Genomic DNA, 12,510 nt, shown 5'->3' with positions numbered 1-12,510 from the left:
AAAATAATTAATGAGCTATTAATTATTACTGTATTAGTAATTAGTAATTATTAGTAACTATTTGGAAAGCGAAAATAAGGTCAGAACTTCAGATGTATTTATCATATTGATAAAAACACACCATAAAATCAAAAGTTGTTTTTAAAGTGTTAAGAAATAGTGTGGTCTTAATGCAGGACTGCAAGGCATATCTAAATTGAAGGAGAATTGGACTGAGTGCTATGTTCAAGGTCTTGATAAATTTGGTACCACTGTTTCCTTTGTGATGTTAAAAGGAGAAATTGTGCTAAAAGATTCCTTTCCTGTTTCACTAACTTCTTTTGTCTATCTGAATTTATTCAACTTTTTCCAGTGTGTTATTAAAAAATTCTTCATTTATTAGCTTATGTGAACAAAATGAGATTTGGAACCACTTACATAAATCATTCTAAAACTTAAAGGTTTACAGAGCCAGATTATCTGCTTACAAAGCTCCGATGACTTCAGCTGATTTATGGCCCCAAACTTAGGCCATCAGCTTTTACTGTAAATGACCATAAGAACAAAATCTAGCAACCACACATCAAGTACTGGAAAATTTGGCAGAACAAGATTCAGTACAGCTGCTCTTGGCATGCCAGGGACATGGAGAATCACAGTTTTGTGCCCAGCAGCTGTTTCTATATAGTTCTGTAAAAGAGAATACAACACAGGCTGCCTTTGTATGATAATTTTGTTTTTTCTCTTTCAGGATTACACAGCTACCATATTTCTAAGGCAGCGATGGACGGATGAGAGACTTTGTTTTGATGGTAATAAGAGTTTGAGCTTAGATGGTCGACTCGTGGAAATGCTTTGGGTACCAGACACCTTTATAGTTGATTCAAAAAAGTCCTTTCTTCATGATGTCACTGTTGAGAATCGTCTCATAAGGATATACCCCAATGGAACAGTCTTGTATGCTATAAGGTATGTAAATACCATATATCAGCATTTATGATTGCATCTACTTGCCTTTTAAATTTCCAGATTCTGCTTAAGAAAATGGGTCTGTTTGTAAAAGTAGGGTCTTGTAGTTTTATGAATATGTAATATTCTTGATCAATATGAATCAATTCTTAAATTTAATAATAGATCTTCTTCCCTAAATGGACCCTTTTACTTTCATGCAGACTGAACACAGGAATTGCATGTTGCCATTCCAGTTTGCAATGAAACCATCACAGGGGAAAACAAACTGTGATGATTGACTCGCATGATTTATTATGAATTACCCTTTGTAAAAGGTTTGAGAAATATAACAAAATCTTAAAATATACCGCAAATAATGAAGAAAAATGTGCACTGTATGTGAGATGGGAGCAAAGGGTGGTCTTTTTAAACTGTCACTGAACTCAGCTGTTCTGCAGTGGTTTCCATGTGGGATTGTATTGCTCCTGAATGGTTAGACTGGTTTACTTACTGCTTAGACACTGTAAGTAAAAGATTTTTTTCCCTCACAATATATATTAGGCTGAAAATATTATTTCAAGAAGGATATGTGGCTTTTTTATTTTTACTGAGGATTAATTTTGTCCCATTAATACTTAGAAAACTATTTTTCCCCCCCAAGGATCACCACAACTGTTTCCTGCAGCATGGATCTGACTAAATATCCAATGGATAAGCAGACATGTACTTTGCAACTGGAGAGCTGTAAGACACTTAATCCTTTTTATTTTATACAGTTAGAAAAATGTCTGTGATCTTTCTCTGCTTGATATTACCAATGTGGCTGCAATTTTCATAGAAGGGCAGGGACATTATGTGGCCAGTCCCTGTTGAATTACAGTAGTATCTGTGTGCAGAGATGTGTGCCCATATGTGCACCTGGCATCACTGAAAATATCATGGCAATATTGGGATGCTGCAGTGCTAATTAATGATTGAGCAAAATCCTGGGAGATTCTCACAGGTTTGGCTTTGCAGTGCATCCTGCAGTTACTGTCTTGGTCTTCAGAGGGAGTTCTGTGAGCAGGCATTTTCTAGCACAGATGAGAGAATTTCTTTTTCCCTTTCAGAGAGTTTGTAATTTCCCCCCGAGATACAATTCCTTTAGGAAAGAAAGAAATCAGAATAAGGCTTATTTATAAAGCCTATAGTTCATATTAAATAATTTACTGTTTTCAGGTCTTGCTCTGATTTATTTAATTGTCTCTGTTTCAGTGCCCTGGTAAAAAATGTCATCAATTGATGGACAAGAGTAACTATTTTTTTTTTTTTTCGTTTAATCAATCAATATCCTCATATTTTCTTTGAAATAGGTTCTCTAATACTTTGTAGATATGGTTACTTTGCAAACACACAAACATGCACTTTTGTAGTTAAACGTTTGCTATTATTCATATGACAAGACTCTAGAAAAATATTTTTTGCATGTGATAACGTAGAAGAATAACCAGTTTTGTAAGATGAAAATAAAAAATATAGCATATAAACTAAAATATGTGTCAATACATGCTTAAAATCTTTTTGAAAGGCTTTTCAGTACTTGTCAAGTTTTATTCTGTATCTTTTCAGAAATGTCTGTCTGTTGTTCATCTCTTGTTAATGACCAATTAGATTACCATGAACTTTCATTTTAGACAGAGACACAAAGGAAGTGAACCCAAAACCTTCTTCACACAGGCATCCCTATAGAATAAGTTTTATGGGATCTGTTTAACAAACAGTGATTCAAATTGGAATTGGGATTTGTCTTTATTTTTCTTTGGAAGAGCACATTGGTAATGAATGTTTATGGATTTAAATCAACAGCACTTCCTAATGAGTCTTTTAGTATTTTCTCTAGTTCCAGAAGGAAATATGTATCCCACAGGAATTTACAATTTATTTGACAGGATTAAAAAAAATAAAAAGGAAAATTCCCCATATAATTAAAACCAAGCATTTTTCAGATTGATTCCATCTGCTTTTTCAACAGCACACAAGTGTCTCCTGTCCAAGGGGAAAACCCAGTCATGTCACAACAAATGCTCCCATTACATTAGTGTTTAGTTTTGAGGAAAACAGATAGAAGCAACAAACACAAAAAGGAAAGAGTGTGCCTTGGGCTGTGGCCTTTTTCCATTAATGCACTGCAGTCCTTTCTTCTGGGTAGGCTGGAAATGGGGTTTGTTTCCCCAAGTGATAAGCTGTGTTAATTTATAGATGAATAATGTCATCATGCTCCTGGCATACTGCTTGCCAAGATCATTACCTGGGTTTGAGAATTGGGACTGCAGACATACACACGTATCTGCACAAATATTGATGCTTATAAAAAAAAAAAGTAAAATCTATAGCAAATATTTGAGCCGAAACAAAGAGGCTTTTATTAAGTGATTATTAATATAAAGACAAATATGTCATGATATGACATGATGAGGTAATGTCTTTACACAATAAAGCATCCCCAGTGACCTTTCCAACACACTTTTCTGCTGTTGCTAGTTAGTAACTTTAATTGACTTGTACTTTCTACATAGCAAAACACATTTTGGTAAACATGCCTATTGTTTTTTTTTCCCTCTCTTATTGCAGCACTTTAGATGGTAATGCTGGCATATGTTAGGAAACAGAGACTTGCCACTCTGAGTCTGTGTTGATAAGGGATGCTGTGGCATTTGGGGAAATGGAAGGTTCCTGTCTTGGTTGGTGCTGCCAGAGGGGTTCCTGCTCTCTGCCATGTGGGAGGGAGCACCACATTCATCCTTGCTGGGCTGAAGGGTTTGTCTTCACATTTCCCTCACACAGACCCCCAGTCCAAATACATATTCATATCTTGGGCCCATCTCTGGAATTTTATTTCTTTTTAAACTTGTCCTTTACTATTTATTCAGTGAAGAGCCATGTGAAGGCACTTAACTTGTGCTTGACAATCAGTGGAAATTAAAATTAGCAACAGAAAGGTAAAGAAACTAATTTGTATTAGGCATTATGAATGTTTAATCCCAAATTTACTATTCCTGTAGTTAACCCTGTTGACATTAGCAGCTCATACTCTATCAACAATGTGCAGGAATGAGACATTCTGGGCTTGAGGAATTAGCTAGGATAAAAACCTCAGTGTCACATAAAGAGAATAGAGATTACTTGTAAAAGCCAAATAACATGGTCTTAAGGATTTTGTCTCTATAAACTTTTGAAATGTTTTATAATTAGTAAAATATTAATCCCTTGAATAAAGAACAATTTTGCACAGAGGGAGCACTGTACTATTTAACTTTACTGACTACTGGGAAGGCTCTCAATAAAAATTCTTCTTAAGAGTTTTGGAATTATTATACTCAAAGAATTTTCATAGGAGGGATCACCCAAACCTACTGATTGTTCCACTAAAGAGAATATTTTGGAACAAAAGCAAAATAACCTCTGTTTCAAGATATGCTAATTATTATTCATGTGGGCACCAAGAACTTCACTTGTCTCACACAACTTGGAAGGCTGAATATCTTATAAAAACAAAAAGGAATTTACTGTTGCACTCTCTAGTTCTTTAAACTTTATTTAAATGTCTGCAGTTCATTTAAACTGAAAGGAAGTAAAATGAATCCATGGCCGGAATCATGCATAAAAACTGCTTCTATGAGCCTCCTTGTTTTGGCTAAGGACAATGCAACCATTTGTTTATAGAAAGTGTTACTTCTATTTGACATCTCACAAATCTGGGAAATTTCCCAGCATGTGGTTTTAGGGAATTGGAAACATAACTTGGATGCATATGCTTTTGGCTTAGTCTTTTGACACAAAATTGTTCTGGCTTTAATTGCTATAAATGTGATAATGTGAACAGAAATTCCAGCCCATGATACCTTTTCATATAACTGCCAGTGATAATGAAAACAAAATTTATATTTAAAGAATGACCAGTAAAAGAATTTTCAGGTGAAATTGTAATTTAATAGATAACCAGCCCAGTTTTTCCCTAGAATAAAATTTATGAACTCCTATTTTTCCTTCATGAGATAGCTGGAGAAATCAGTTCTGTTTTGCCATTGCAATAAAAAACCCCGATAACTTAAAAATATTAAAAGGCACTTTTTTTGTTTGTTTGTTTTAATACATCTCTTTTTTCTGAGATTCTAGAGCTTTTTTCTTTTTGCAGCATATACCCTTGTGCATTGTATTGCATTATTGTCTCACTGTAATTTACTTACAGTTGACTGAAGTCTAAAAATAATCATCAGCTCATGTTTCTGTTCCCTAAGCTGAGCTATTAACTCGTACAATATAAATCTGTCAAATACAAGAATGATTGATCTAAGTAAGCTAAAGAAAAAAGATGTTCAAATGCTCCCTGTTAACATGTAAATTGCATTAACATAATCTTGAATTAATCATATACACCAGTCTGTAAAGTGGCTGCCTTTTATATAATGGGGAAAAGCTACAGAGGTATTTTAGCTATGATTGTGCTGCACACTGACAAGTGTGTGCAAAACACAGTTGCCTTTTGATAGATGATTCATCCAGCTCCTAATTAATACTTGAAGGTTAAGAGGGAACCCCCTGGGGCCCCTGAAGATGCCATGCTGTTGAGCCTGCAGAAACATCAGCTTCTAAGCTGGTGTCCTTGGCAAGTATCTGAGCTCCTTAGCTAAAACCCTTGTCTCAAGTGATGATTCAAGCTCAGGTTGGAGCACAGCACCAGTGAGCAGCAGCTCTGCTGCTCTCCTCATCCCTTCATCTCTGTGGGAATGAGGAGAAACACACTGCACTGAGAAACAGCATCTTGGGATACAACACACAGCACGTTTCATGTGTGGTCAGAATGCTGGCAAGTGCAGTAATTCATAAAAGCTCTATTTTCTTAGAGCCTAGCAGCTTTTGCCTTTAGAATACCAGGTGGTATTAATCTATTTTATTAGTTTGTCATTTATACTGAAATAGAAGATATAAAAAGACCACCTCCAAAACCGTCAGCTTTTAACTTACAAGACTTTGCATGTTATTGGAAATTTTTTCATGAACAGGCATTAAAATTTGCCAAAGATCATCATTGTTTATGTCTAATTGTACTTTAAGGCAAAGAAACAAGAGACAGCTGAACCATAAGTGTGCTCAACACAAATTAATTTTTGTCTTAAATAAACACTGTTGTTGGTTTGTGTCTCACTACAGGGGGATATAACATCAATGATGTCACGTTTTACTGGACCAGAGGAAATGATTCAGTTCGAGGTTTGGACACACTCCAGCTGGCACAGTACACAGTAGAAGACCACTTTACCTCTGTAACTGAAGCTGTATATGAGACAGGTAAAATCACCCTTATAACACCTTCTAGATGCGGTTTGAACTATGGCTTCAGAAATAGAATGTTAAGGAACTGAGCACATTGCTTTCTGTGAGGATGAGAGTTTTCATGTTCTAATAATTACATTTTTGAAGCCATAAATATTTTTCAAGTTACAAGCAGAGACCAAGCTAATGTAAAGACCAAGGTTTTTCTTGGAGGCCACACATATTCTAAAGAATTAAAAACAAGAATCTACTGCTCCTTCCATATAATATCAGGGAGAGCTCCTGTGAAGGAAGAGGAGCATGTAATTGGGCACTTAAATTGGAGACAGACCAGGGACCTTGGGGTACCCAGCTCAGATCAGCCATTCTGGCTTTATAAAACAAGTCAAAAGCTTGACTATTCATCTGTGGAAGTTCCAAGAATATGCTGGGTGCTTTCACAGTTGCAGGAATTTGAGTTTCATGGCTACTGCTTGTAGGAGTTGCTCTGTTTCTGTGGCAGCCTCTGCCCAGCCTGGTGGGCAGCAGGGAGCAGATGGCTCGACCTGAAGTTCCTCTGCCCAGGGGAGGGTCAGGAGCGTTTCCACAGACCTGCTCGTCTGCTGAGCTTAGGAAAGTGCTGTAGGAAGTTTCCTCTAACTGCAGGACTTAACCTCAGGGAACAGCGTGCTCTTGTTTATTTTCCAGAGATTTTGAAAGAGATTTCAGAGAGTTCAAGACTGCCAAACCTTTTTCTTCTTTGGGTTACTCTCAGGTCCTTCATCGCTGCTCTTCACTGTGTACCCAGTTTCTCTTCTGCTCAAGTGAGCACACCCACGCAAGGGTGTGATCTTTAAATCAAGACACACACATCCTTCAAAACTGCAGTTTCACCAGAGGATGTGTTTCTAATTCTGTATCACAGAAATAGAGTTTCTCCATTCCACTATTGGGTATTTCTGCTTTAATAACACAACACGGAGAAACTTGTGCCTTAATTTCAGGTATTAATTCAGGCTAAAAAGTTGAAGGTCTCTAAATGGATGTAAAAGTAGAAATTAAATACATACCAGCAGGCTCTAGGATCACAGATTTCTTGCTACTTATATAAGTGACATCTGCTTGCCTTCTTCCTCTTTACAGCTTCTGGGTGAGCAGCATCAGGTTCAATCAAAGAAGAATAATCCTTTACTGCTGTTCTGCCCAGAAGGTTATTAGGACCTGTTCACCATACAGGAAAGTGGAAGAGGAAACTGGTTAATTCCTATCCCATTCTATCACAGAATCAGGAGTTTAAAGACAAAAAAAATTTGGTCATTTTGTTTGTTTGTTTGTTTGTTTTGGTTGGTTGGTTTTTGGGTTTGCTTGTTGTTTAACTACATAGACTAAAATCAGCTTCCAATTAGAGTTGAAGAGGCATGATCAGATGAACTGTACTCTTCTTCCAGTAAATGATGCTGTCTTCCTCCCTTTGTGTTGGCAGGAAACATATGTATGAAGTCAAAAGCCATGGGTTTTTTTAATTATACAATTTAAGACACGCAAAATAATTTGATTTAAATTTCTCACACCTGCTTGTTCCAGTTCTGCTCAAGAAAGCCATGTTATCAAGTGCTATGAAGTACTTTTAAAATTTAATCTCCTAATCCTCTTAATTTTCTATCGAGTCATTCTGAACTAGGTGCTATTTTCTACAGTTTTTTTTTGGAAAGTAGTGCCTACTGCAGGCCATATCAAAAGAAAAAAAGCAACCAGATTATGGAGCTGTGTAATCAATTTTGAAATGAAAAATGATGCTTTGCATTTCCTCTGTGCCATTAATAGATACGATGGTAGCTTATAAATAACAATTATGTTATAAATAACAGCTATTTATAACTACTACAATTCAAAGGGCTAAAGCTAGAGTTATGAGAGAGGAGCTGTGTGCAATATTTCCTAACACAGCAAAAAAAGCAATCAGGGTTTGATACTCTGTGAACTTGAACAGACAGTACAGCTGCTGTGCAAGTGAAATATTGTACAGCAGTGCAAAACCCAAGTTCACGTACAGCCACTGACAGAGCCAAATTTAAAATGCAGTCAGCAAAATTCCTGCATAAGTAACTTCAGTAAATTTAAGAAAAGGACACTGTGGATTAATCTTGTTTGTAGAACAGCATGTATCACATAATAGTAATCACATTACTGTAATCACATAATAGTAAGTCACTTTGAATAATGTTAGCTAGATTTCTGGCTGGGGTTTGGTGTTGATTTTGTTTTGGTACAGAACAATCTCATTTTGGACATAGGTAATTTAATTGTTAGAACCATTTCCTACATGTCTTTAACTATAATCCTCGTTCTTCATACACTGATAAACTCTTGGACTCCCAGACCATATTATCTGCAACAGTGGGTGCTGTGTTTTTATTTTAGCTGTCCAGCCAACACCACCTGCATTCTCAGAGTAAAAAATACTAATATAAAAAGCTTGCTTTTCTTACTGGAAAAACATAAAAGCAATGAAGGACTGTTACAGCGTAGCTTTTTGTATAAATAATCATAGAAATAAGGCTGAAATACATTTTAAAAATTCATTTAATCTATTTTCATGTCACAAGGCAAGGTCATCTATATCTGCAGCCGACTTCCTGACAGATGTTTCTAGGAGTAAGTCAGACAAACCTCCAAAGCATCTGCCTCACAGCCTCCCTAGATGATTTTTTTCCTGGTGTTTATTACAGGCATATTTTCCTCATGTCTAATCTTGATCTCCCTTGCTGCATTTCAAACCCATTATGTGGATATTGAAGACAAATGTGCTGCTATTTTTCAGCAGCTTTTTCACTGTTTCAAGACTGATATATCTATTCTTAGACCAACAATTTTCCTCTTTTTTAAATTCATATAAGCAATTTTCTAGATATACCGTCTTTGCTACTGTACTCCCATTGAATTCTCATTTCTTTGCTGATATGCAGCAACCAAAACTGGGTTCCCATTAGATATCCTGTGAGGATGGAAGGGTTTGCTTAATGTGTTCCATGAAATCTGTTCCTCTTCATCCATTCTAGGCTGATACTTGCCTTTCTTGCAGAAAATTATCATGCATTTTTGACTTTGTTCAGCTAGTGATTCCTCCTAGTTCTCTGACTACTTTTTTTTGCCCTGTAACCATATATTCCCTGAGCTCTGAGGGCTCGTTATTCCCATCTCAGTGCAGGACTTCATACTTGTTGAGTTCCATTGTTTTACTTGGGTTATAATAGTTGTGAGATATTTTTTATCTCTAATCCTGTTCTTTGACGTGCTAACTCCACTCCTAACACACTCATGGTATGTTATCATGTTAGGGAACAGTTTTGGGCACAGGACAGACCCTATGTGTTGATAAATGCTTCTATTTTCACAGCAAGCGATAGCTAATTAATCTCAATTTCCATTTTTAGTTGGAGAAAGATGCAAAAACATAATTTAAAACTTCATGCTAATTGCCTGTTGATAGCTTTTTTTCCCAGCATCTTTCCATAAGTCTTGCACTCACTGCTCAGCCCTCCTGTCAAGTCCTTGGCAGCAGCAGGAATGAAGAGGTTCATCTTGCTCAGGTCTAGTCTGATGCTGAGTCTTCAGCCCAGGAGGCAGGGAGAGACATGTCAGGCAGGCAGGGCTCTCAGTGCACGTCCCCACTCTGAAAATGTCAAGTCAACAAATTGTCATTTTCAAACGTTATTATTTTGGCAGAACAGAAGGAAAAAAGAGACAGAAGCATAAATTAAATCTCCGCTCCTTGATGCACAAAGACAAGATATTTGCTCTGTTAAAAAGACTGCAAAGGGAGCTGGCTGCTCTTCCCGTCTGCAGTTGCTGCCAGGGTTTTGATGTCTATCTCAAATCCTGCTTTAGCCTCCTTGGGCTAGAGGCCCATCAGCCCTTCTGTGGCTGTGCAGTGCTGGAGCTCTGTGCTCCCCTGGCCACTGCATGTTATCAGCTTCTCAGGGGGGATGTCACAGCTAAGCCAGTGAGGAGTTGCTCTCATTTGTAATTAGTGACCTGAAATAAAAATGTATACAAACTATATGTAGATTATATAAAGTTTGGATAAGAGTGTGTGTTCATCAGTCATGGTCTCTTTCTAAATAGAAGCACTGCCTTGCTTTGTCCTACAGCCACATCTGCAGTCTCCCAAGGTTCAGGAGACTATTCAGTTAATAATCAAGTTTTTCTAGGTTTGTCAGTAGTTTTCCTTGTGAGGTATGGTGCACTGAATAACTTCCCCTGTTCCTTTTATCAGTTATTTTTTTTTGTAATTGCTACTTCTGAGAACATATTCTTTGCCATACAGGGCTCACAAAGAATCCCAGAGCTGTATTCAGTAATAATCTTACTTGATGAGTCTTCAGTCAGCCTCACCTAAGATTCAAACAAACCTATGCATATCTATCTGTTACCATGTTATGTTCAATTTACTTATCTGAGCTCATAGCATCCCTCTTTGTGAACAAACTTTTCCATCATGAGTTTTTTCTGAGATACTTCTGCAATGTAGAATAGTTTAGAAAGAAAACAATTTTGGAAATTTTGAAAAAGTTGCAGTAATATAAACCCACATGGAAATGCAATGAGTGGAAAGAATATCAAGGATATTAGGAGGCATTCTTTTATTAACTCCTCTGAAGTTCTTTATAGGATAGACATAAATACACCCAAGCACTTAGAAAACTTTCAGTGGCAGAATTATATTTATATATTTTTAGGTAAATTCGTGGATAAATATATGTGCACATGTGCACTACATGAAAGGATTTGTTTCATTCTTAGGAAATCTGGATTTCAAACTTATTTTTTGGAAAGCATTTTCATGAAGATGAAACACATGTTGAGATGCCCAGCCTGAACTTTTATTTCCTTTAGTTCACCTCTGAAAAGCAAGTAAGAAAAGGGGTAGTTTGTAAGATCTAAACTGTGAAGCACAGAAAACTTTTTTACCTCTGAGGGAGGGGCAAATAAGCTGTAATAACATATTAGCAATTTATATTGGCACCCTTAGCATCCTGCAGCAGTCAGAGACTTGCATTTCAGTTGCACAACATATTTATTATGGAAAAGTGGGGACATTCTGATTACTCACTGCCTATGTTAATTGTAAACAAGCAGTAACAAAATTGCATACTGAAAACTACATTTTCAGTGTATAGTTAAACCAGTAAAATCTGTTTTAACCTCTCCTGTCCTCTGCCCTTAAAAGATACAAGATGAGAAGGAAATGATGCATTGGTAGAACTACACTGACGTGCTTGTGTGAGTTGTACATCACACATTTTAGCAGACACCCAAGGGGTTAGCATTAATAATTCATGAGAGAGAAAAGGATGCTCTTTGTGCCTGGCTGCACACCCCTGTGCAGGACACCAAAGTGCTTCTTACATAAAGAGTGATGTGGAGCAGTCTTTTACTGGAGTAGAGTTCAGCAGAAAGTCCACAGGAAGTGGCTGTGGGGAAGACAGTCCCATCCCAAAACACTGAGGGGAAATTAGGAACTGCTGACAGTATTTATAGAGAATCAGTTCTTCCTTAGTTACCTCTTCTGGGACCATTCACTGGTCAGAGATGCTGCAGAAAAGATCAAAATGCAGCATTCTGCCATCAGCTGGTGACAGATGTCACAGAGAAATGGGATAATCAGAAAATGGATGACCTTGGGTGAAAATGAAGTTTGTTTAGGTTTATGTATTTGTCAAGCAGTGCAGCAATAGTTATTGTTGATAGAATCATCAGTGGCAAGTCTATACAAAGTGTCTGATAATCAGAAACATAAATTAGAATATAATTTTAAAAGCCAAAAGCCAAGCTTCAATGGCAATATAAATGTTATAAAATGACATTAAATAGTTTTTGTTGCCTTCAGAAAGATCTGACTCAGACCTAGACCTAGGTCTGCTCAGCTACTGAGAAAGAGCCTGTATAATTTTATAAGAGCAAGTATAATTTTTATGCCACTTTAACAACAGTGGTCAGTTGGAACTTCTTCTGTTTTTTAGGGTACTTAGCAGTAGAGAAGGTTCAAGTAGGTATGGAGACTGTCATCTGATGTTTGGGTCTGTTCTTCATCTACAAGTTAGAGCTACTGTCTACTTCTGTACTTCTGCTCTCTCGTAAATTCTATAAAGCCCAAATTGCTCAGCTTAATGTGGGGTCACCTAAGTAGAATACCTCACCTTGTGGTGTGTTTAGAGTGTATATATAGACAGTCATTTAAGTTCAGGTCCATCTGAGAAACTGTTACACAGAGTAATTCAATACTTT

At 36.9% G+C, this 12,510-nt stretch overlaps 1 protein-coding gene across 1 annotated transcript in view; it reads left to right on the top strand.

The window, feature by feature from the left end:
- LOC310912453 (gamma-aminobutyric acid receptor subunit pi-like) overlaps positions 1-12,510 on the top strand; it is a gene marked incomplete at its 3' end in the record, with an annotated part of 45,986 nt that overhangs the window by 23,296 nt on the left and 10,180 nt on the right. Inside the window, exons 5-7 of the mRNA XM_083867041.1 lie at positions 731-948; positions 1,592-1,674; positions 6,121-6,258. Of these exons, the coding sequence (XP_083723167.1) occupies positions 731-948; positions 1,592-1,674; positions 6,121-6,258 (439 nt within the window). The remainder of the gene's footprint in view (positions 1-730; positions 949-1,591; positions 1,675-6,120; positions 6,259-12,510) is intronic.

The sequence above is a fragment of the Zosterops lateralis genome, assembly GCF_965231275.1.
Source record: "Zosterops lateralis genome assembly, chromosome: 8".
Lineage (NCBI taxonomy): Eukaryota > Metazoa > Chordata > Aves > Passeriformes > Zosteropidae > Zosterops > Zosterops lateralis.
The sequence above is the reverse complement of the archived record's forward strand: the minus strand, read 5'-3'. Positions and strand labels throughout refer to the sequence as shown.